Source organism: Ovis canadensis, chromosome 6 (assembly GCF_042477335.2).
Source record: "Ovis canadensis isolate MfBH-ARS-UI-01 breed Bighorn chromosome 6, ARS-UI_OviCan_v2, whole genome shotgun sequence".
In the NCBI taxonomy this organism is placed as follows: Eukaryota; Metazoa; Chordata; class Mammalia; order Artiodactyla; family Bovidae; genus Ovis; species Ovis canadensis.
Genome location: NC_091250.1, coordinates 101,837,680 through 101,863,837, shown reverse-complemented (window position 1 = coordinate 101,863,837; position 26,158 = coordinate 101,837,680). Strand labels below are relative to the sequence as shown.

The 26,158-nt window shown below is 35.9% G+C and overlaps 1 protein-coding gene across 7 annotated transcripts in view; it reads left to right on the top strand.

Annotated features, from left to right (window-relative positions):
- Window positions 1-25,896, top strand: part of SULT1B1 (sulfotransferase family 1B member 1) — a 43,459-nt gene extending 17,563 nt beyond the window's left edge. For 4 of the 7 annotated variants that reach the window (XM_069594282.1, XM_069594285.1, XM_069594284.1 and 1 more), the window contains 7 exons: window positions 4,545-4,716; window positions 4,992-5,120; window positions 7,709-7,806; window positions 16,554-16,680; window positions 17,300-17,394; window positions 20,972-21,152; window positions 24,632-25,896. In XM_069594282.1, the coding sequence (XP_069450383.1) occupies window positions 4,569-4,716; window positions 4,992-5,120; window positions 7,709-7,806; window positions 16,554-16,680; window positions 17,300-17,394; window positions 20,972-21,152; window positions 24,632-24,744 (891 nt within the window). In that variant the 5' untranslated portion in view covers window positions 4,545-4,568 and the 3' untranslated portion in view covers window positions 24,745-25,896. Of the gene's footprint in view, window positions 1-4,412; window positions 4,717-4,991; window positions 5,121-7,708; window positions 7,807-16,553; window positions 16,681-17,299; window positions 17,395-20,971; window positions 21,153-24,631 lie in introns of those variants that run through there. The other 3 variants (XM_069594287.1, XM_069594286.1, XM_069594288.1) reach the window with 2 other exon arrangements.
- The last annotated feature ends 262 nt before the right edge of the window (window positions 25,897-26,158 follow it).

Here is a 26,158-nt window from a genome sequence, read left to right as displayed (position 1 = left end):
CTATCAGCAGTTGTATGCCAATAAAATGGACAACGTGGAAGAAATGGACAAATTCTTAGAAAAGTACAATTTTCCAAAACTGAACCAGGAAGAAATAGAAAATCTTAACAGACCCATCACAAGCACGGAAATTGATACTGTAATCAGAAATCTTCCAGCAAACAAAAGCCCAGGTCCAGATGGCTTCACAGCTGAATTCTACCAAAAATTTCGAGAAGAGCTAACACCTATCCTACTCAAACTCTTCCAGAAAATTGCAGAGGAAGGTAAACTTCCAAACTCATTCTATGAGGCCACCATCACCCTAATACCAAAACCTGACAAAGATGTCACAAAAAAAGAAAACTACAGGCCAATATCTCTGATGAACATAGATGCAAAAATCCTCAACAAAATTCTAGCAATCAGAATCCAACAACACATTAAAAAGATCATACACCATGACCAAGTGGGCTTTATCCCAGGGATGCAAGGATTCTTCAATATCCGCAAATCAATCAATGTAATTCACCACATTAACAAATTGAAAAATAAAAACCATATGATTATCTCAATAGATGCAGAGAAGGCCTTTGACAAAATTCAACATCCATTTATGATAAAAACTCTCCAGAAAGCAGGAATAGAAGGAACATACCTCAACATAATAAAAGCTATCTATGACAAACCCACAGCAAACATTATCCTCAATGGTGAAAAATTGAAAGCATTTCCCCTAAAGTCAGGAACAAGACAAGGGTGTCCACTTTCACCACTACTATTCAACATAGTTCTGGAAGTTTTGGCCACAGCAATCAGAGCAGAAAAAGAAATAAAAGGAATCCAAATTGGAAAAGAAGAAGTAAAACTCTCACTGTTTGCAGATGACATGATCCTCTACATGGAAAACCCTAAAGACTCCACCAGAAAATTACTAGAGCTCATCAATGAATATAGTAAAGTTGCAGGATATAAAATCAACACACAGAAATCCCTTGCATTCCTATACACGAATAATGAGAAAGTAGAAAAAGAAATTAAGGAAACAATTCCATTCACCATTGCAACAAAAAGAATAAAATACTTAGGAATATATCTACCTAAAGAAACTAAAGACCTATATATAGAAAACTATAAAACACTGATGAAAGAAATCAAAGAGGACACTAATAGATGGAGAAATATACCATGTTCATGGATTGGAAGAATCAATATAGTGAAAATGAGTATACTACCCAAAGCAATTTACAAATTCAATGCAATCCCTATCAAGCTACCAGCCACATTTTTCACAGAACTAGAACAAATAATTTCAAGATTTGTATGGAAATACAAAAAACCTCGAATAGCCAAAGCAATCTTGAGAAAGAAGAATGGAACTGGAGGAATCAACTTGCCTGACTTCAGGCTCTACTACAAAGCTACAGTCATCAAGACAGTATGGTACTGGCACAAAGACAGACATATAGATCAATGGAACAAAATAGAAAGCCCAGAGATAAATCCACACACATATGGACACCTTATCTTTGACAAAGGAGGCAAGAATATACAATGGAGTAAAGACAATCTCTTTAACAAGTGGTGCTGGGAAAACTGGTCAACCACTTGTAAAAGAATGAAACTAGATCACTTTCTAACACCGCACACAAAAATAAACTCAAAATGGATTAAAGATCTAAATGTAAGATCAGAAACTATAAAACTCCTAGAGGAGAACATAGGCAAAACACTCTCAGACATAAATCACAGCAGGATCCTCTATGATCCACCTCCCAGAATTCTGGAAATAAAAGCAAAAATAAACAAATGGGATCTAATTAAAATTAAAAGCTTCTGCACAACAAAGGAAAATATAAGCAAGGTGAAAAGACAGCCTTCGGAATGGGAGAAAATAATAGCAAATGAAGCAACTGACAAACAACTAATCTCAAAAATATACAAGCAACTTATGCAGCTCAACTCCAGAAAAATAAATGACCCAATCAAAAAATGGGCCAAAGAACTAAATAGACATTTCTCCAAAGAAGACATACGGATGGCTAACAAACACATGAAAAGATGCTCAACATCACTCATTATTAGAGAAATGCAAATCAAAACCACAATGAGGTACCACTTCACACCAGTCAGAATGGCTGTGATCCAAAAATCTGCAAGCAATAAATGCTGGAGAGGGTGTGGAGAAAAGGGAACCCTCCTACACTGTTGGTGGGAATGCAAACTAGTACAGCCACTATGGAGAACAGTGTGGAGATTCCTTAAAAAATTGCAAATAGAACTACCTTATGACCCAGCAATCCCACTTCTGGGCATACACACCGAGGAAACCAGAATTGAAAGAGACACATGTACCCCAATGTTCATCGCAGCACAGTTTATAATAGCAAGGACATGGAAACAACCTAGATGTCCATCAGCAGATGAATGGATAAGAAAGCTGTGGTACATATACACAATGGAGTATTACTCAGCCGTTAAAAAGAATTCATTTGAATCAGTTCTGATGAGATGGATGAAACTGGAGCCGATTATACAGAGTGAAGTAAGCCAGAAAGAAAAACACCAATACAGTATACTAACACATATATATGGAATTTAGGAAGATGGCAATGACGACCCTGTATGCAAGACAGGGAAAGAGACACAGAAGTGTATAACGGACTTTTGGACTCAGAGGGAGAGGGAGAGGGTGGGATGATTTGGGAGAATGACATTCTAACATGTATACTATCATGTGAATTGAATCGCCAGTCTATGTCTGACGCAGGATGCAGCATGCTTGGGGCTGGTGCATGGGGATGACCCAGAAAGATGTTATGGGGAGGGAGGTGGGAGGGGGGTTAATGTTTGGGAATGCATGTAAGAATTAAAGATTTTAAAATTTAAAAAATAAAAAACTAAAACTAAAAAAAAAAAAAAAAGAAAAAAAATAAATACAGTTTTTATCACCCTTAAAAAAAAAAAAAAAAAGAAAACAGTACCTTGGGAGAATGGGAGAAAATAATAGCAAATGAAACAACTGAAAAGGGGTTACTTTCCAAAATATACAAGCAGCTCATGCAATCAAGTGGGCAAAAGACCTAAACAGACATTTCTCCAAAGAAGACATATAGATGGCTAATAAACAAATGAAAATAATCTCAACATCACTTTTATTATATAAATGAAAATTAAAGCTACAATGAAACATCACCTCATACTGGTCAGAATGAAGTGAAAGTGAAAGTGAAGTCACTCGGTCATGTCTGACTCTTTGCCACTCCATGGACTGTAGCCTACCAAGCTCCTCTGTCCATGGAATTTTCTGGGCAATAGTACTGGAGTGGATTGCCATTTCCTTCTCCAGCGGATCTTCCTGACCCAGGGATCGAACCCAGGTCTTCCGCAGTGGTCAGAATGGACATCATCAAAAAAAAAATCTACAAACAGTAAATGCTAGTGAGGTTGTGGAGAAAAGAGAACCTTCTTGAACTATTGGTGGGAATGTGAATTGATACAGCCACTATGGAAGAACAGTATGGGGATTCCTTAAAAACTAGGACTAAAACTACCATATGATCCAACAATCCATCTACTGGGCATGTATCCTGAGAAAACTTTAATTGAAAAAAATATATATATACCCCAGTGTTCACTGCAGCACTATTTACAGTAACTAGGACATGGAAGTAATCTACATATCCACTGATGGATGAATAGGAAAAAAAAAAAAAGCTGTGGTACATATATACAGTGGAATATTACTCAGCCACAAAGAGGAACACATTTGAGTCAGTTCTAAAGATGTGGATGGACCTAGAGCCTATTAGACAGCATGAAGTAAGTCAGAAAGAGAAAAACAAATACTGCATATTAATGAATGCATATATGGAATGTAGAAAGATGGTACTGATGAACTTATTTTCAGGGCTGCTATGGAGATGCAGACATAGAGAATAGATTTATGAACACTGGGGGTGGGGGAAGAAGGTAAGGAGAGAGTTGAAAGAATGGAAAGAGTAGCACAGAAACATATACATTACCATATGTGAAATAGATAGCCAGTGAGACTCTCCTGTATGACTCAGGGAACTCAGACTGGGTCTCTATGACAACTAGAAGGGTGGGGTGGGGCAGAAGTTGGGAGGGAGGTCCAAGAGGGAAAGGACTTAAGTTTACCTATGGCTAATTCATATTGATATGTGGCAGAAACCAACACAATATTGTAAAGCAATTATCCTACAATTAAAAATAAATTTAAAAAATGAGATTCAACAGAATTATAATGAAGAATGATAGGTCCAGATTTTTTTAGTGTATTTCTGGAAAATGGGATTTTTAAATGTTCAGTCCTATTTCTTTCCCAGGCTTCCATTCCACTAAAGACCTTTGATCTGCTTGTCACTAAGCCAGCTGCTACTCTTGCAATCTACTGCTGAACACTCATAAAAATGCCCTTTGTGTTTAGATCTCTTGTTCTCTCTGTGTTAAAGGCCAGTTTTACTCTGTCAAATTGCTGTGTCTTAATAACTTTAGTTACTCAGCTTCTTAGTTTCATTCTCTCTTTTCTCCATGTGCATTAGGTATTTGTATAATCTGGAACAAAGATGACTTCTCCAAAAGATGTCCTGAGAAAAAATCTGAAGCTAATCCATGGCTGTCCCATCACCTATGCTTTTGCAAACAACTGGGAAAAGATTGAACAGTTCCAAAGCAGACCAGATGACATCGTGATAGTCACTTACCCCAAATCAGGTGAGTTCTGTGACCTGACAATGCAGGCCTAACTTCAACTTTTGTTTCCTGAAAATTAGCTTCTGTACAAAATTGTTAATATACGAAATAAAATTAGTGTTCTTAACAGTCAGTCTAGTCCCCTATTTTGATTATATGAAAATAGACATTTGGGGCATAGAAGGGGAAATTCGACAGAGTTAATTTTCTAAGAGAATATATTAAGATGGCAGGCTTCCAACAGGGAACTTCCCCCACATTCAGGTGAAGGTTAAGAAAATGTTCTTTTGACACAGGTACCACTTGGATCAGTGAAATTGTGGACATGGTTCTACATGATGGGGATGTTGAAAAATGTAAGCGAGATGTTATAACTGCTAAAGTTCCAATGTTGGAACTGGCTTTTCCTGGACTAAGGACTTCAGGTAATTTTAAATGACCCAGGAATTATAATTTTATAGCAACATATTAGTATCATATTAGTTACTGTATCTTGTAATTTCCATTCAAGAAAAATGGAGTGTATTTGGTAACATGAAATAGAAGCAGGCAAGTAGAACAGTAACCAAGGTATACAGAGAAACTGTAGTTTAGTCCATCGCATGCACCTCCAGGTATAATAACCAAAGATAAAAGAATTTTGTTATGGAAAACAACTAGAAATCCCACTGATAAAAAAGTTTCTTACCTTTTACTGAGTTCTGTTGTATAAAATTTATTAGACTAATTTTTCAATTTAGAACATTGTTGTAATTAAATAAATGTGTGAGTATGCTCAGTCTCTTCAGGCATGTCCGACTCTTTGTGACCCCATGGACTGTAGCCCACTCGACTCCTCTGTCCAGGGGATTCTCCAGGCAAGAATACTGGAGTGGGTTACCATGACCTCCTCCAGGGGATCTCCCTGACCCAGGGGTCAAACCCACATTTCTTGCATCTCCTGCACTGCAGGTGGATTCTTTTAGTGCTGAACGACTGAGGAAGCTTCAACTAAATAAGTACCAATGCCTTTTAAAATAAAAAAATCATTATTAATAAATTTGGCAGTATATGAATATCCTATATTTTATATTTTATTGTTTAAACACTCTTGGCTCAGATGGTTAAGCACCTGTCTGCAACGCATGAGACCTCGGTTCGATCCCTGGGTTGGGAAGATCACTTGGAGAAGGAAATGGCAGCCCACTCCAGTATTCTTGCCTAGAAAATCCCACGGATGGAAGAGACTGGTAGGTGACAGTCAATGGGGTCGCAAAGAGTCGGACATGACTGAGCAACTCCATTTCCATATTTTATTGGCAGCCCTATAAGGCTGTTTATAATTTCTCCTATTTAGTTTGGCATTGTTTTCCTAAAGCAGCTTAAGTTCTTTTTTCTTAATCACTGAATTTCTTGGTGGCCAACTGTAGTGTAAAACCTAACAATTTGGTTTCGTATTTTTCTTTTTCATAATCCAAGTACCTGACATATGCTTTGATTGCCAATGAAGCATCAATTTCAAAGAGGCAATTATTTTAAAGAAAGTGATTGCTAATAAATCTTGTTTTTTTTTTTTCCTTCCTGTGGTTTAAATTTCTGCTTTTATGTTTTAAATTCACCACTAAAGAGTGAGCACTTAAAACCCTAGGCCTCCCACCCCAGAATAAAATAAAAGCAGAACCCCGGGCCCACTCACTCTCTCTCCACCAATGACCTTGCTGTGTGGCACCAGGTGTGCTATATAATTTCCAGGTCCTGTAAGTAACAAAACTTTATTTTTTAAATAAATAAATTTTATAGATTAATTTCTTAACTTAGATCCTTGCTGTAATTAAATAAAGAAGTACCAATTCTTAAAATACAAAATTTATTTTTAATATGATTCATTTTTCATTGCACAAATTTTATTGAGTATTTCTAAAGAATTAAGCACTGATCTATGGACTAGATATAAAATGATAAGTAAACTGGATTTTCTGTCCCCAATGAGCTTACAATAATATTGTGACATTAAATAAGTAAATAAACTTATGAATACTGTTAGTTTAACATATCCAGAGGTAGGACTCTATGAAAGGGACCATGATGGAGACCTAAAGCTTTGTACACAGCTAGAGGAAGCATATTTCAAGAAGATGAAGGAGTAGATATGGTGGCCTAGATGCAGAAAAGAGCTGGGTGGTAGTCTGGGGACTAAAAAAAAAATCACCACCACCAAAAATTAACAACAATGAAAGATTGGAAAGGTGAGATTTAAAACAATTGAAGACTAGACAGGGACAGATCATGCAAGCCTTATAATTCTTAGGAACGTTCAGTGAACTAAGAGAGAATCAGCAGACTAGGGTGTCCTATAGGCAAGTGAGAAGGGTTTGAAAGAAAGTGTTGGCTCTCGAATGCTGCTAGAAACATGGTATAAGAAGACACTATTATGGTGGTGAATGTGTCTATCAGTGTAAAGAGAAGAATCCATACTCTCTCCTCTACTAGAACTCATTACTTCTACAGTTAGACAAGAATCAACTGAAAAGGTGTTGTTCTTTCTGTGTGGTTGTCTGAAGTCAGCAAGGAAATGATAAGGCTTGCAGCTAAAGGATCATTCTGGGACAAATAACCAAAATGAGTGCAGAATGAGTTGAGATTCCAGAACCATAGAAAAATATTAAATGAAAAAGTGATAGAATCAAAGTAATAAGGAACAGGGGAATCAGATAACTGATGAGAGAGGAGGGTAGGGTGGAGAACCAGTCTGTGAAGCATCACCAGAGAGGGAATAGGTGAGATACAGCAGGTGAAGGAGAGTAAACTGGCACTCAGATTTATTCTGGAACCTGAATGTGCAGATTCCCAACATTCATATTTATGTGTGTAGGAGGATCCTTTAAAGGACCTTGCATGGCAAAATAATCACAAGACAGAAAAGGCTGAGAAATCTTTTGGTCAAGTTAGGAGACAGAATGAAGCAACAGGTTCATTTTGTATATACATAGTATATATATATATCCACCTATATAACCAAACTAAATTTCCTCAGGTTTAGAACAACTGGAGAAGAATCCATCACCCCGGGTTGTGAAAACACATCTGCCAATTTATCTCATTCCTAAATCTTTCTGGGAAAACAACTGCAAGGTATACTCTAAACAGCAAGTCAGTTTTTAACATGTCTTTTAACTCTTTCTCACTCACATAGTAAAGTGATTGCTCAAATGCTTTGTTCACCTGTTACCATAAGAACTGAGCTATATAAGAAAGTGTTTAAAATTTTAAAAACACAGTATGTTTTAGCCTAAACATACATACTCAAATTTTCCAGAATTATGTAGGAACAGAATCCTTGTCTCAGCACAATATTGCTACTACTCTTTCCCAGCTGTCCTCAATAGTCTGACTTTCTCTGAAAACTCAACATAAAGTTGTCAATTCTTATATGTTTGGTAAAATTTTTCAGTGAGACATCTGAGCCTGGGTATTTGCTTTTGGGAAACTTTTAAATTGGAAACTTTTTTCCCCCAATATTTTGAAGCTATTCAGATTATCTATCTGGCATTTACTAGTTTGTCACATGTTGGAATCTAAGTTGTTAAATTCTAAGTTGTAGAACTTTGTAATGAAAAGTTGTTGGGAGCAGGAACTGCACGCCTGGCTGTCCAGGTGCCCGTGGGAGCTCACAGTGCACTGGGACTGGCTGGGCAGAGCACACAGGCGTGGAGACCTGCACAAAGGCTTGCTCCTGGGCTACTGCATTCTCAGGCTCTGCCTTGGAGGAGGAAAGAGGCTCAGAAAGATCAAGTGGATTCCTCAAGGCGACACAGCAAGTAAAATGCAGTGCTTGGCTCAGAGCTCAAGTATTTCTGACAGTTTGACCCCCCTGGCCATGCATTCTTGATTTCATGGAGATTTTCGACCATGATGTCAAACTTGGGAGAAATGGTTTGACTCCAGGGCCACAGGGCTCAGAATGAATACCTTGTGAAAGGCTGAAGTGGAGTCTCCTCTATGAAGAAGGACAAGCTTGGTCTCTGATGCCACAGTGGTGAGCAGTTAATTAAAGTAGCTCATTTTCAAATGAAGCTAAGTGGACAGAAAAGACCAAGCTCTGAGCCTTTAGAGTGGGAACACTGACTCCAAGACCAGAGATTTCCAGAAAAATAACCCTAGGGAGTATCAAATAGTGAGAACTCACACAAAGGAAACCACTTGAATTCAAGACCCAGCATCATCCATCCACCAGTAGCACCTTGTGCAGGACACCTCATCTAAACAACAAACAAAACAAAATTACAAACCCAGTCATCAGCAGACAGGATTACCACCTCACTCAGCCTTGGCCATCAGGAAAAATGAACAAACAAAAACTCAGCACAAATCTCACCCTATATGAAGTTTACACAAATCACTGGACCAAGCTTAGGAGGGCAGAAACCAAAAGGAAGAAAGAAATCAACCTTGATGCCTGGGAAAAGGAGACCTCAAACACAATAAGCGAAAACAAAAAATGAAAAGGCAGAGAAATACTACACAAATGAAGGGACAAACTAGAAACACAGAAGTCAAAAAAAAAAAAAGAGGAAATAGGTAAACTATCTGAAAGAGAATTCAGAATAATGATAGTAAAGATGATCAAAAACCTTGAAAACAAAACAGAGAAAATGCAAGAATCAATTAACAAAGACCTAGAAGAATTAAAGAATAAACATACAAACAACACAATTACTGAAATTAAGAATACTCTAGAAGGATTCAATAGCAGAATATCTGAAGCAAAAGAAGGAATCAGTGAGCTGGAGATAAAATGGTGAAAATAACTTCTGAAGAGCAGATACAGTAAAAAGAATAAAAAGAACTGAGGATAGTCTCAGAGACCTCTGGGACAATATCAAACACACCAACATTTGGATTATAGACGTCCCAGAAGAAGAAGAGTAAAAGAAAGGATATAAAAAAATGTTTGAAGAGATTATAGCTGAAAATTTCCCCAACGTGGAAAAGGGAATAGTCAATCAAGTTCAAGAGGCACAAAGATTCTCATACAGGATAAACCCAAGGAGAAACATGCCAAGACACATATTAATCAAACTAACAAAGACTAAATACAAAGAAAGAAAAAGATAGTGCTAAGTTGTGTCTGACTCTCATGATCCCATGAACTGTAGCCTGCCAGGCTCCTCTGTCCATGTAATTCTCCAGGCAAGAATACTAGAATGGGTTGCCATTTACTTCCCCAGGGGAACTTTCTGACCCAGGAATTAAACTCAAGTCTCCCACATTGCAGGCAGATGCTTTACCAATTAAGCTATGAGGGAAGTTTCAAACACACACACACAGACACACAAAAGAATATTAAAAGCAGCAAGGGAAAAGCAACAGGTAACATACAAAGGAAACCCCAAAGACTTAACAGCTGATCTTTCAGCAGAAACTCTTCAGGCCAGAAGGGAATGGCAGGATATATTTGAAGACCTGAAAGGGAAAAGTCTACAACCAAGATTACTGTACCCAGCAAGGATCTCATTCAAAATTGATGGAGAAATAAAAAGCTTTTCAGACAAGCAAAAGTTAAGAGAATTCAGCACCACCAAACCAGCTTTATAACAAATGTTAAAGGGACTTATGTAGTCAAGAAATACAAGAGAAGAAAAAAGATCCACAAAATCAACCCTAAACAATTAAGAAAATGGCAATAAGAACATATATATCAATAATTACTTTACGGGTAAATGGATTAAATGCTCCAAACAAAAGACACAGACTGGCTGAATGGATACAAAAAGAAGACCCATATATATGCTATCTATAAGAAACACGCTTCAGACTTTGAGACACAGACTGAAAGTAAGAGGATGGAACAATATATTCCATGTAAATGGGAAGCAAAAGACAGCTGGAGTAGCAATCCTCATATCAGATGAATTAGACCTTAAAATAAAGAAGATTGCAAGAGATAAGGGAGGACACTACATAGTGATCAAGGGATCAATCCAAGAGGAAGACATAATTATCATAAATATCTATGTACCCAACAAAGGAGCACCTCAATACATAAGACCAACACTAGCAGACAAAAAAGGAGAAATTGACAGCAACACAATAATAGTAGGAAAGTTTAACATGCCATTCACATCAATGGACAGATCATCAAAACAGAAAATTAATAAGGAAACACAAGTCTTAAATAACACATTAGATGAGATGGATCTCCTTGATACCTTCAGGACATTCCATCCAAATGCAGAAGAATAGACCTTCTTCTCAAGTGCACATGGAACATTCTCCAGGATAGACCACATCTTGGGTCACAAATCAAACCTCAGTAAAATTAAGAAAATTGAAATTGTATCAAGCATCTTCTCTGACCACAATGCTATCAGACTACATATCAATTACAAGAAAAAAACTACAAGAAGCACAAACACTTGGAGATTAAACAACATGTTTCTAAATAAACAACAGGTTACTAAAGAAATAAAAAAATTCCTAGAAACAAATGACAATGAAAATACAACTCAAAACCTATGGGATGGAGCAAAAGCAATTCTAAGAGGGAAGTTTATAACAATACAATTGTACCTCAAGAACCAAGAAGAACACCGAACAGACAATCTAACTTTACACCTAAAACAACTGGAAAAAGAAGAACAGTAACAACAAAAATTAGTAGAATGAAAGAAATCATAAAGATTAGAGCAAATATAAGTGAAAAAACACATGAAACAATAGTAAAGATTAATAAAATTAAAGCTGGTTCTTTGAGAAGATAAACAAAATTGACAAACCTTTTAGCCAGACTCATCAAGTCAAAAAGAGAGAAGAATCAAACCAACAAAATTAGAAATTAAAAAGGAGAGGTTTCAACAGACAATGCAGAAATACAAAGGATTATAAGAGACTATTATGAACAACAATATGACAATAAAATAGATAACCTGGAAGAAATGGACAGTTTCTTAGAAAAGTTCAATCTTCCAAGACTGAACCAAGAAGAAACAGAAATTATAAACAACTCAATTATAAGCACTGAATTTGAAGCTGTGATTAAAAAAAAAAAATTCCCTAAAAACAAAAGCCCAGGACCAGATGGCATCACAAGAGAATTTTATCAAACATTTACAGCAGAGCTAATGCCTATCCTTTTAAAATTCTTTCAGATAATTTCAGAGAAAGGAACACTTCCAAACTCATCCTACAAGGCTACCATCACCCTGATACCAAAACAAGGTAAAGACAACACACAAAAAGAAAATTACAGGCCAATATCACTGATGAACATGGATGTAAAAATCCTCAACAAAATTTTAGCAAACAGAACTCAGCAACATATCAAAAAGCTCATACACCATGATCAAATTGTGTTTATTCCAGGGCTGCAAGGATTAAATCAATCAATGTGATACACCATATTAACAAACTGAAAGATAAAAATCATAATATAATCTCAATAGATGCAGAAAAAGCCTTTGACAAAATTCAGCACCTATTTATGATTAAAACTATTCAAAAATGGGCATAGAAGGAACCCATCTCAACAAATAAAGGCTATATATGATAAGCTTACAGCAAATATTATTCTCAGTGGTGAAAAACTGATAGCATTCCCCCTAAGATCAGAAATAAGATGAGGGTGTTCACCTTTGCCACTATTATTCAACATAGTTCTGGAAGTCCTAGCTACAGCAATCAGAGAAGAAAAAGAAATAAAAGGAATCCAGATCAGAAAAGAAGAAGTAAAGCTCTCACTGTTTGCAGATGACATGATACTGTACATAGAATAGACAACACTAAAGATAGTATCAGAAAATTACTAGAGCTAATCAGTGAATTGAGCAATGTTGCAGGATACAAAAATCACTTGCATTTCTATATACTAACAATGAAAACCCAGAAAGAGAAATTAAGAAATCAATCCCATTCACCACTGCAACAAAAAGAATTAAATATCTTGGAATAAACTAACCTAAGGAGACAAAAGAACTGTACACAGAAAATTATAAGACACTAATGAAAGAAGTCAAAGATGACATAAACAGATGGAAGGATATTCCCTGATCCTGGGTAGGAAGAATCAATATTGTGAAAATGACTATAGTACCAAATGCAATCTACAATCCCTATCAAATTACCAATGGAGTTTTTCACAGAACAAGAACAAAAAATTTCACGATTCATATGCAAACACAAAAGACCCTGAATAGCTAAAGCAGTCTTGAGAAAGAAAAATGGAGCTGGAGGAATCAACCTTCCTGACTTCAGATTATATTACAAAGCTACAGTCATCAAGACAGTATGGTACTAGCACAAAAACAGAAGTATAGACCAATGGAATAAAAGCCAGAAATAAACCCATGCACCTACACGTACCTTATTTTTGACAAAGGAGGCAGGAATATACAATGGGGCAATGACAGGCTCTCCAATAAATGGTGCTGGGAAAACTAGACAGCTACATGTAAAAGAATGAAATTAGAAAACTTCTAACACCATACACGAAGAAAAACTCAAAATGGATTAAAGACCTAAATGTAAGACCAGAAACTATAAAACTTTAGGAGGAAATCATAGGCAGAACACTTGATGATGTAAGTCAAAGCAGATCCTCTGTGACCCACCTCCTAGAGTAATGGAAATAGACATAAAAGTAAACAAATGGGACCTGATTAAACTTAAAAGCTTTTGCACAGCAAAGGAAACTATAAACAAGGTGAAAGATAACCCTCAGAGCTGGAGAAAATAATAGCAAATGAAACAACTGACAAAGGATTAATTTCCAAAATATATAAGCAGCTCATACAACTCAATACCAGAAAAACACACAACCCAATCAAAAAGTGGGAAAAAGACCTAAACAGAAATTACTCCAAAGAAGACATACAGATGGATAACAAACACGTGAAAAGATGCTCAACATCACTCATTATTAGAGAAATACAAATCAAAACTATAATGAGATATCACTTTACACTGGTCAGAAAGACCATCATCAAGAAGTCTACAAACAATAAATGCTGGAGAGAGTGTGGAAAAAACAGAGCATTCTTGCACTGTTGGTGAGAATGTAAATTGATACAACCACTATGGAAGATGGTATGGAGATTCCTTTAAAAACTGAGAATAAAACCACCATATGACCCAGCAGTCCCACCTGTAGGCGTATACCCTGAGAAAACCAAAATTGAAAGAGATCCATGTATCCCAGAACTATTTACAATAGCTAGAACATGGAAGCAACCTAGATTGTCCATTGACAGATGAATGGATAAAGAAATTGTAGTACATATACACGATGGAATATTATTACTCAGCTATAAAAAGTCAGTTCTAATGAGCTGGATGAACCTAGGACCTATTATACAGAGTGAAGTAAGTCAGAAAGAGAAAGATAAATAACATATTTTAACACATATATACTGAATCCAAAAAAATGGTACTGAAGAATTTATTTACAGGGCAGAGAAACAGACATAGAGAATAGACTTATGGACATGGGGGGAGGAGAGGAGAGGGTGAGATGTATGGGAAGAGTAACATGGAAACTTACATTATCATATATAAAATAGATAGCCAATGGGAATTTGCTGTATGGCTCAGGAAACTCAAAAAGGGGCTCTGTATCAACCTGGAGGGGTGGGAGGGGTAGAGAGATGGGAGGGAGGTTCAAAAGGGAGGGGATATAAGTATACCTATGGGTGTACAAAAAAGATCTTCACCACCAAGATAATCACGATGATGTGATCACTCACCTAGAGCCAGACATCCTGGAATGTGAGGTCAAGTGGGCCTTAGGAAGCATCACTATGAACAAAGCTGGTGGAGGTGATGGAATTCCACTTGAGCTATTTCAAATCCTGAAAGATGATGCTGTGAAAGTGCTGCATTAAATATACCAGCAAATTTGGAAAACTTAGCAGTGGCCACAGGACTGGAAAAGGTCAGTTTTCATTCCAATCCCAAAGAAAAGCAAAGCCAAAGAATGCTCAAACTACCGTACAATTGCATTCATCTCACATGCTAGTAAAGTAATGCTCAAAATTCTCCAAGCCAGGCTTCAGCAATACGTGAACTGCAAACTTCCAGATGTTCAAGCTGGATTTAGAAAAGGCAGAGGAACCAGAGATCAAATTGCCAGCATATGCTGGATCATGGAAAAAGCAAGAGAGTTCCAGGAAAACATCTATTTCTGGTTTACTGACTATGCCAAAGCCTTTGGCTGTGTGGATCACAATAAACTTCTGGAAAATTCTGAAAGAGATGGGAATACCAGACCACCAGACCTGCCTCTTGAGAAACCTATATGCAGGTCAGGAAACAACAGTTAGAACTGGACATGGAACAATAGACTGGTTCCAAATCGGGAAAGGAGTACATCAGGGCTGTATATTGTCACCCTGCTTATTTAACTTCTATGCAGAGTACATCATGAAAAACGCTGGGCTGGAAGAAGCACAAGCTGGAATCAAGATTGCTGGGAGAAATATCAATAACCTCAGATATGCAGATGACACCACCCTTATGGCAGAAAGTGAAGAGGAACTAAAGAGCCTCTTGATGAAAGTGAAAGAGGAGAGTGAAAAAGTTGGCTTAAAGCTCAACATTCAGAAAACGAAGATCATGGCATCTGGTCCCATCACTTCATGGGAAATAGATGGGGAAACAGTGGAAATAGTGTCAGACTTTATTTTGGGGGGCTCCAAAATCACTGAAGATGGTGATTGCAGCTATGAAAATAAAAGACACTTACTCCTTGGAAGGAAGGTTATGACCAACCTAGACAGCATATTGAAAAGCAGAGATAGTACTTTGCCAACAAAGGTCTGTCTAGTCAAGGCTATGGTTTTTCCAGTGGTCATGTATGGATATGAGAGTGGGACTGTGAAGAAAGCTGAGCGCTGAAGAATTGATGCTTTTGAACTGTGGTGTTGGAGAAGACTCTAGAGAGTCCCTTGGACTGCAAGGAGATCCAACCAGTCCATCCTAAAGGAGATCAGTCCTGGATGTTCATTGGAAGTACTGATGCTGAAGCTGAAACTCCAGTACTTTGGCCACATGATGTGAAGAGCTGACTCATTGGAAAAGACTCTGGTGCTGGGAGGGATTGGGGGTAGGAGGAGAAGGGGATGACAGAGGATGAGGTGGCTGGATGGCATCACCGACTCGATACATGTGAGCTTGAGTGAACTCCAGGAGTTGGTGATGGACAGGGAGGCCTGGCGTGCTGTGATTCATGGGGTCACAAAGAGTCGAACATGACTGAGCGACTGAACTGAACTGAACTGATGGCTGATTCTGGAGAAGGAAATGGCAACCCAGTCCAGTATCCTTGCCTGGAAAATCTCATGGATAGAGTAGCCTGGTGAGCTGCAGTCCATGGGGTTGCAAAGAGTTGGGCACGACTGAGCGACTAACACTTACTTACTTATGGCTGACTCATGTTGAGGTTTGACAGAAAACAGCAAAATTCTGTAAAGAAATTATCCTTCAGTAAAAAGTAAATTAAAAAAAAAGAAAAGTTGTTAAAAATACTCCCCCCTTATTCTTTAACAGACTTTATTTTCTACAGTGATTTTATTTTTAAAGAATTTTAGATTGATAGCAAAATTGAAAGGAAGTTAGAGATTTCCCACATATCTTTTGCACCTGCACATCCAAAGACTTCTCATTATCAGTAACATGTCCTCTCTATTTTGTCAGACTTGTTAGATATTTAGCAATTTTGTTGATTTTCTAAAAAAAGAACAAAGTTTTTCTTTTCTATTAATTTTGTTATATTTCACTGTTTTTAATTTCATGGATTTCAGATCTGTTGTTTTACATGCCTACTGTAAGTTACCTTTTTTCTTAAATAAAATATCATGCATTTGATTTTCTTCATCTTCCCCCTACAGATCATTTATTTGGCTCGAAATGCAAAGGATGTTGCCGTCTCATTTTACCACTTTGACTTAATGAATAATTTGCAGCCTCTTCCTGGAACCTGGGGAGAATATCTAGAGAAATTCTTGACTGGAAATGGTAGGATGGCCTTAGCTAAAAATTAATGCCACTAAACATTATTTTTAATAATATTAACCATTACAAGTATGAATTTCCCTTTCAAAACAGTTCTTTTTTCAAATTAGTAACAAGTACATTAAAAAATCATTTCAAATTAAATCAAATACATTTAATATTTGCTATGACATTCAATATATAAACCTGGTATTAAACATCAGCTTAATGAAAATATTCTCAAATCTCTTTTCAGTCGATAAAAACCCATTCTCAGTTCCTACTGACAACAGAAATTTATTTGTCCAAATCGTTAGTTAAATACATTTACAGTAGTTAGATAAACAAGTGATATAAGTACTTCATAAAAGAATAGTTTTCTTCTGCATGTGGCCAAGTGTAACCTATTGGAGGTCAATGTATTTCCATTTGAAATGTTTCTTTTGCAATTAATATATTTAGAAATCTGAAATTTGTGCATCCATATGTAGTGGATTATATATACTTGTTTATATAGACTTTATAGTTTCAGTTCCTTGATTACTAAATTCCACAAAATATTTGTATAATTTGACTTATTTTTCACAAACAAATCTTCAGTTTGACAAATGTTTATGGAAATAAACTATTTCTCTGGTTTTAGTGGCCTATGGTTCCTGGTTTAATCATGTTAAAAGCTGGTGGAAGAAAAAGGAAGAACACCCGATACTTTTCTTATTCTATGAAGATATGAAAGAGGTAAAATAGTAGAAATACATTATAGAAAATTCCTCAACTATATCCTGGAGCAAAAGGATTAATAGTTTTTTCAATTAATCTATGGAGTTCAAATGATATAATTGCTTTGCCTATTTTCCATGTCTGTTTACCCAGATCTTGCTAAGATCTTTAATGAATCTAATTGTGAGATCAGTGACATTTTAATCCTCTTATCCTTTTTAATCATTGTGTTTCTCTTGAACACCTTTCTTTTCAAATTTGTCTCCTTCATTTAATGGGTTATCATTCTGTCATGGTTTTCCTGTGAATCTCTATCATTTAGTCATCATTTTTTTTTTTTCATTTAGTCATCATTTTTTTGAACTCTTTTTTATAGATTGATGGTCATATCTATTCCCACGGTTGCCAAAACTATGTGCTAATTACTCACCAAAAACTCCATTTTAATTTCTAACCTGAATTCAGATCCTTGTTTTTCTTAAAATGACCCTCAAATTTAACATGTTGAAAATTAAACTCCTCTTGCTTCTCTCTCTTTCCAAAAGGTAATCCTTTTCTTTTATTCTGTCTTTTGGTTAATGGTGTTTGGTTGTTCATTCAGTGTTGAAAGTTTGAAAGTAAATTGTCCTCATTGACTTTCACGTAGTGAATACGGTTCCATTTTCTCCTGAACATCCCATTGGTTCACATGCCCTACCTATTATATCTTAAGTGTGCCCCTCTCTTTTACATTCTTCCTAACTGTTAGTTCAGGGATTCATAAAGATTTTTCTAGCCTACCATATGAACTAGTATTAGCCTAAATACTATTGCAAAGTTCCAGGCCTGTCCTCAGGCTATTTTATTTCATTAGCAAATACACACATGCACACACAGACACACAAACATGGAAACCAAGCTTATCTAGTTGTAAAAGCGTGAACATGCAAATAAGGATATCTTGTGGAATTTCAGATTCTTGATAGAAGGCATATCTACCTTTCTTGTAACTGCATCCGCAGTACTTACAACACCTACCACATATATAGGTGCTCATGGCCACTTATTGTATGCATAAGTGATTGCTTGAATGAATGAATGAGTAGTGGTTGCAAACATTTGTGTGGTGTGTGTTAGTTGCTTAGTCGTGTCCAACTCTCTGCAACCCCATAGCCTGTAGGCCACCAAGCCCCTCTGTCCATGGGATTCTCCAGGTGAGAACACTGGAGTAGGTTGTCATTTCCTTCTCCAAAAAGAACTATAGAAAGAAGGTGAAGTTGCTCAGTCATGTCTGACTCTTTGCGACCCCATGGACTGTAACCGCCCATGCTCCTCCAGCCATAGAATTTTCCAGGCAAGAGTACTCTAGTGGGTTGCCACTGGAGTGGGTTGGACAGGACTAAGTGAGGAACACTTTCACTTTTTTGTATTTGATCCTACTCAGCACAGAAACCTTACCTTATGTAAAATCTCTCTTGTTGCATATATTTCTGAGAAACTCTCAGGGCATTTCTCATATCTTATCAATAAGAGTCCTTTTCTACTCTGTCCAGGCTCCCACTCTCTATCACACTTACTTGTAGCTCATAGAGAATCTGCGATCTAAACATTACCATTGCCCCTTTATGACAATTTGCTGGCAATACAATACACAGCTGTAAAACTAGAGTGGTTTTATGAAACCACTTTTAAAAAGTGGTGCTCTCCCTTGGGTGCTTGATTAATCAGAATTAAGTTATAAGTTTTTCATAAGACAGAAAATTGTCTTTCTGTGCCAAGTATTTTCTTTTTACTTTCTGGAGACCAAAGTGAAACTTATTCACTTTATGAAGAGAGCAAATTTAACTTCTGGATGTGGTTCTTTTTCTCCATAGGATAAATAAAATAATACATTTCCTAGGCTGAGCTGGTATCCAAATTCTGAGTCAGACGTCATGCTGCTCCCCACATTACACTCTTGTGTCAAATATTTCTCTCCTTATTCACTGAAAATGCCTTTTTCAGGTCAATATATGCATATTGATTTATGGTCTGGCCTAATCAGTTCTATAAGAATATCCTGATATTTTGAATCCCACTCAAACTTACTATACATTAAACTTGTTAGACAGCATTTTTTCCTATCATGGTTATATTTTAGACAATGTTATAGAAATGGTTTTCATATAAAAACAATAATATGACAAAATTATAAGTATAGACCAAGAATAAAATTCAGAGAGAAGTCTAGTAATTTACATCAGGTTTATGAATGTCTGCATCAATTCTCAAACTCTCAATCAATGAGGTGAAAAAGAAGTAGAAGCTAGCACTCTCTGCTTTAACTTCTACTTGTCTATAAATTAGCATCATCATTGATACTTTGGCAGTGTCCAAATTATTCTCAAACACTACAAATATGTAAGAGAAATTGCTCTATATTTGTTTGTCTGTCCATATGTTTTTTTTCTGTTTTCAATACTAACTTTTCTCTTAATCTTTTCTCCACTATTATCATTTCTGACATTTAAGTCATGCTAACCCCTGGCACCCCATTAGTAGCCATCTCAGTGTTCTCTTGTCAAGGTCTGATACATAAAATATTGTCAGAACTTCCATTATAGGAAACTCTTTACCAAAACATAAACGTGCAAACACATTCAATACACATACACACACACACACTCAACAGACACAGAGTTAATAAGACATATTATTAAAGAGTTGTGTCCCTACTACATAACAGATACAATCCAAATCCTTCAGCAGGACATCCAGTGATGTTCTAAATTTTATCCCAATTCATCTTTACTGCCTTGTAGCCTCTCCTCACTCCTATGAACAGCTCAACCCCAACCCCAACCACTTTTCTTTTTTCTCACTTGAACACAGTGAGTTGATGCTTCCAAGAGTTGTATTTTCTTTACTGGAAATTTACTCTCCAGCTGCTCAGGAGACTGCATCTGGGTAAACTGACACATCTTTCTAAATTAAGCTTAAATGTTAATCCCTTCAAAATCTTTCTAGATATATCTATATAGATTTTTGCTTAGCTTCCTAAAAAGTTACAGATATTAAGTTAATGCCATTAGAATTTGAAAAAATTATTTATTTCTCAGATTTTTTTCTTCTTACTCCCAATGACTAATGAATAATTTGGGTCCTGATATCTTTGCAACTTCACTGGAGTTTGTTTTTAATAATGTACATCCAAGCAAGATTTCATCAGTGTTTATAAATTTTAAAAATATCTTCAGTTTTTCCTGAGTTTATTACATTACTTTTTTATTAAATTTTATTATTCTAAACAAGAAACCAATTTGGAGGAGTAACAGAAAAATAAAGACAGAAGAAATAAAGATACTGGGTCCCTAAAACAGTCAGTTTTCAAATTTAACTGCAAATTGGGCTTAAAATTTTTGCTACAATCTGTTTTACTAAATGCTATTAATAATTATGTTAAAGTTTATTATTATTGTACTTTGAGAAAAATAAGACTTAGAATAAGCAAAATATTTCCACACTACCTTTACTAAACATAAATTATTGATCTTTTTTCATTTTCATGATTTTTTCACACTATTTTAATGATTTATTATTTACCATTTTCTTGGGTGTATCTCTACCCTATTGATAGAATCCAAAGCAAGAAATCAAGAAGGTTATTCAATTTCTAGAGAAAAACCTGGATGATGAGATCTTGGATAAGATAATCCATCACACATCATTTGAAATGATGAAGGACAACCCTCTAGTGAATTATACACATCTACCAAGTGAAGTGATGGACCACAGCAAGTCCTCATTTATGCGCAAAGGTTACTATTTTCTGAGTTTATTTTTCCTTTCTGCTTTCTTATGAATTGCTCTGAAATGAAGGTGAGCTTTGTAATCTCTACCCAGTTATTTAGCCAGTTTGGGACTCAATTTTTTCATCTGCAAAATAAGGACACTAAAAATACGTACCATAAAAGTCGCTGAGTTAGATTAAAAATTATTAAATGGAATAATGCATGTAGACCTGTTATTGGAACACCTTGAGTACCTAATAATCTTTCTCCCTTTCTTTACAACCCTGCAAAATGGGAATGGTTTTGTTACTTCTGATGTGAGTCATTCTGTATTTTTTTATTCCTAAAACTTAAAACTTTGTTTAAATTGGCAAAGACCTCCTCCTTCCTCCCAGTAATAAATTAATGTCAGTCAGTGCAGTACCATCTTCTCCATAGACTCATTATTATTAGAAAGCAGTGGTCATTTTGTTAAGCAGGATTCACAAAGAGAAAGGGCATGTGGGAAGTTTTTGTTCCCTAAAAATGCTATCTGAATTATGTTAACGGTAAACATGGAATCTAAATGTAACTTAAGATAACAATACAGAAATATGACATTCACTGTCAAAATACAGCTCTATTTCAATTAAGTAAAGTACTATAAATTGTGGGTTATTATATGTGGTTTGGGTAAAAAATGTGTTATTATCTTAAATATGAGAATTTATCCACCTAGTCATGTCACCCTATCTTTTGAATATTCTTTACTGAACATGTGGATTAAGACCCTCGATTCTGAAAGTATTACATGATTACAGAATTTTCTAACACATTTTTCTCTATACCTTAGTGTACACCTAGTGTTTTCAAATTATGTTTTTTTTTAAATTTTCAAAACACTACTTAAAAGGTAAGCTCTAGTATAAGAGGTCAAGGCTAATTTTTCATTGTAAATGGTGCATTACAAGTTTGAACAAATAAGACTGATGTAATACAGCACACAACAACACACACACACATGTTTTCCTGGTGGAAGAAACAGAGACAAAAAAAACAAACAACAACAACAAACCCTTATTAATTACATAAGGCAAATTTTCGTTATACCAGATCATTGAATGTAACTTCCAAGAGAGCTTTTCCCCTAGTCAAAAAAATTGATGCCATTGAATGATATCTCATTAGGGTATAGAAATAACCTCAGTATCTGGATTCCATGGTTTCTACAACTTCAAAGGAAGAGAGTCCACAAGAAAGATAATCTTTCCACCCGAGTAGTGAAGGACACAACTTTTGTGGTCAGATTGCTCTGGAATTTATCCAGGCTGTGCCATTCCCTGAACCTTTGACATTGCATACACTAATAAATCTGCCAAAGTTCTGGTTACATCACTGATAAAAAGGAGAAAAGAATAACATCTGAAGCACAAGCTTTGGGGAAGGATATTCATGGAAGATATGTAAGGTTACACTGCATTTTTTTCTGACCAAAAGTGATATACACAAAAGTAGCAAGTCAGATTATCTTGCAGTTTAGTATGTTCTTATCTAATATAACATTTATTTGTTTATTCATACATTCAATAACACTTAAAAGATATCTTTTATTTGTTAGTTAATATTTGAGAAAAGGTCTTCATGAATAACTATATGCAGATCATATTTTCTAGAATGTAAATAACACATATATGCTCAAGAAGCTCATACTGGAATGGAGAATGGATACTGGAAAATTCTGAAAAGCGAAGTATGAACAAAGGGCTAAGAACAGTTTTGAAGGATTCCACTCTGGATAATCAAGGTCATAGTTTGGTCACACAATATTAATGATGATAGGGAGATGATAAAGGGCAATGCTTATGCTTATGTCCCAAACTGCTACAAAACAGAAAATCCTGGGATTTGGCCAGAATTTATCTTATCAAAAATTTTTTATACTTCCTCACTCTTGTGAAGCAAATGTTTGTGTATAGAATATTTGTACTCAGAATAGAAGATTATTAGAATGCTTTATATATCTCTTTATTGTTTAAATCTACACTTCCTCTTTTCAACTATCCCAATCATGAACTATCCTCACAAACATTCCAAAGAACTATCAGCTTCTGGTGAAAATAGAATAAAGTATAATAACCAGGGAAACAATTTTGTCTATGGGGATGTCTCTTGTTAAAATGATTTAAAATCTTCACGAGGCCATCATGGTTTAATAAGACTTGCAGTTCAATATGGTTGTATTTATCTATTTTTAAATTTTACTTATTTTTGGTTGCTCTGAGTCCTCATTGCTGCACACGGGCTTTGTCCAGTTTTGGCAACTGGGGGCTACTCTCTAGTTGCGCAGTACATGCTTCTCTTTGTGGTGGCTTCTCTTGTTGCAGACAAGAGGCTCTAGGGCATGTGGGCTCGGTAGTTGTGGCATCCAGGCTCAGTAGTTGTGCTCAAGGGCTCTAGAGCATGAAGTCAGTAGTTGTGGTGCATGGCCTTAGCTGCCCAATGGCATGTGGGGTCTTCCTGGGTCAGGGACAGAACCCATGTGTCCTTGATTGGCAGGCAGATTCTTAACCACTGGACCACCAGGGAAGTTCAATTTAATGTTAAATAAATTGTAAAATTAATGTTTTCCTCCAAACACATCAGCAGTACATTAAAAATTTATTTTTCAAACAAATATTTTTAAGCATCCAAGAATAAAAGATAAAATGTAAATTTATATCCCAATAGTTTCACTTCTATAAAAATTGTTCAGTGATTTTATATTTTGATTTTAATGCTATTTTTCTCCTCTATAATTAAAATAAGCTGTATCTAGTGAGTTCAGGGAACACAAGAATCATCCAAATATCCTAACATCCTCATTTATTATTTCTGGGAAAAGATATTTATCAACTTTCTGTTTCACGGTTTGACTATACTCATGACCAGTTCTTTGTACAGTTTCCAAAAGCAACTCATCAAAGACAGTAAAATATTCCCTGATCATTGATTTAGTGACCACTGGTAACCCTATGATCTGGGACAATTAGAAATACTAAAATAATCTCTTTCAGGAAATTATTGTACAGTTGCAAATTTAGACAAGAAAACTAACCCTTCTTATAATGTTTCTTTAAAACCAGAGTCTGTTTAATTATGAACATGTCAAAGAGTTAGTTGTTCAACTGTGTCCAACTCTTTGTGACCCCATGGACTGTAGTCCACCTCTGCCCATGGAATTCTCCAGGCAAGAATACTGGAGTGGGTAACCATTCCCTTCTCCAGGGGGTCTTCCTCACCCAGGAATCAAACCTGGGTCTCCTGCATTGCAAGCAGATTTTTTATCATCTCAGTCAGCATAGAAGCCTGTTGTTTATTTATATATAGATGGCAGTAATTACCAATAAAAAAAGAAATGAATTTTAAAGTATTTAAATAGAAAGGCTTCCTTTAAACTCTTTCAGTCTTTCATTTTGGTACACAATGGCTTTTCCTTCATAAAGAAAATATTTTATTCTTTCATATGTTTTCTTATTTGTAATTTTTAGGGATTGCAGGTGACTGGAAGAATTATTTCACAGTGGCCCAAAATGAGAAATTTGATGCCATTTATAAGAAGGAAATGTCTGAGACTGAACTTCAGTTCCGTACAGAGATTTGAGGAACCTAAATTGAAAATGTGAAGAAAGAAGTCTGATCTGCAGTTTGGTGAAATAAGGACAGTTAGGATTTAATTCGGACAATTGAATGGTTTTATAAAGAAAAAAAAAAGTGCTTCTAAGCCTTGATTTTTCAATCTGGTTAATCATTCTCTCTGAGAGTCCCTAAAAGTAGGACAAACTGTCACCTTTTCATAAACGATTCCTTCCTTTTCCTTGTGGTTTAAAATTAAGTTCTAGTCCCTACTAACATGGCTCAAGAAATGCTGCTTTAATACTGGTACTGTGTTTCCTAGCTCTGCCCCAATTTCCCTTTCCTGAAAATTTGACCCAGAACACTTTGTGCCATTACTCTGTGTCTTCAGGATTTCAAGTTGTTCCCTGAGTCATAGCTCATCTGGCCTTGCCTCCGTTGGAATTACACGGTTCATGTCTCAGATAGTATGGTTCAGGTTTTGGAAATGTTGTTTCTATACCTAATTTCTGTTTATCCAAATTCCTAAATCCCGAGTATGTAATTTTCAAGTCTCCAAAGATGAAAGATCATCATTAGTCTCCCTACGGCTATTCCCTGGGAATAGGAGCTCTGCTCTGAGCACCTAAGCTGAGGACAGGAACTTACTTCCTATGGAGAGTCCTTCCAGAATTCAACAGCTTCCTGTGATTCCTGAGAATTTCCTATTGCCATGATATGGTTACATTTGGGAGCATCTTGGTTTCTTCATCTTGTATCTGAACAGATGTAGATCCCTTAATAATAGTTTCAATATTTCACATACAATCTGGTGCCTACAAGAGATTCTCTAGGCTGAATCTCCGCTACACGTTCCCAACCCAATGTCTTTTCTACCCATTTTTCTACTCTTAGGTCTATCTGTTGGTCTCTTTGATGGATTTTTCCTTGGAATATGTCTTTTAGTAAGCATGTATAAGTTTTAAGGTAAACTTTTGCCAGAGATGTCTCATTACAAGAGATCTCTTATATCTAAGAGATATATTAGCATTCTTTTATTTTTAATTGAACGTAGTTGATTTATAATATTATGTTGGTTTCAGAAGTATAGCATTGTGAGTCAATTGTTTTTAATAGACTGTACCCTGTTTAAAGCTATTACAAAATAAAGACTATGTCTTTCTGTGCTGTGCAATACAAACTTGTTGTTTATTTATTTTAAACGTCATAGTTTGTATAGCTTAAATACATACCATTATTTTCTCTGTTCATACCTCCCTCTCCTGGTAACCACTAGTTTGTTCTCTATATCTCTGAATCTGTTTCTGTTGTGTTATAGTCATTTGTTTTACTTTATAAATCTCACTCAGGAGGGATAACATAGAGTATGTGTCTTTCTTTGTCTAACTCATTTCGCTAAACATAATGCTCTCCAAGTGTATTTACATTATTGCAAATGTCAG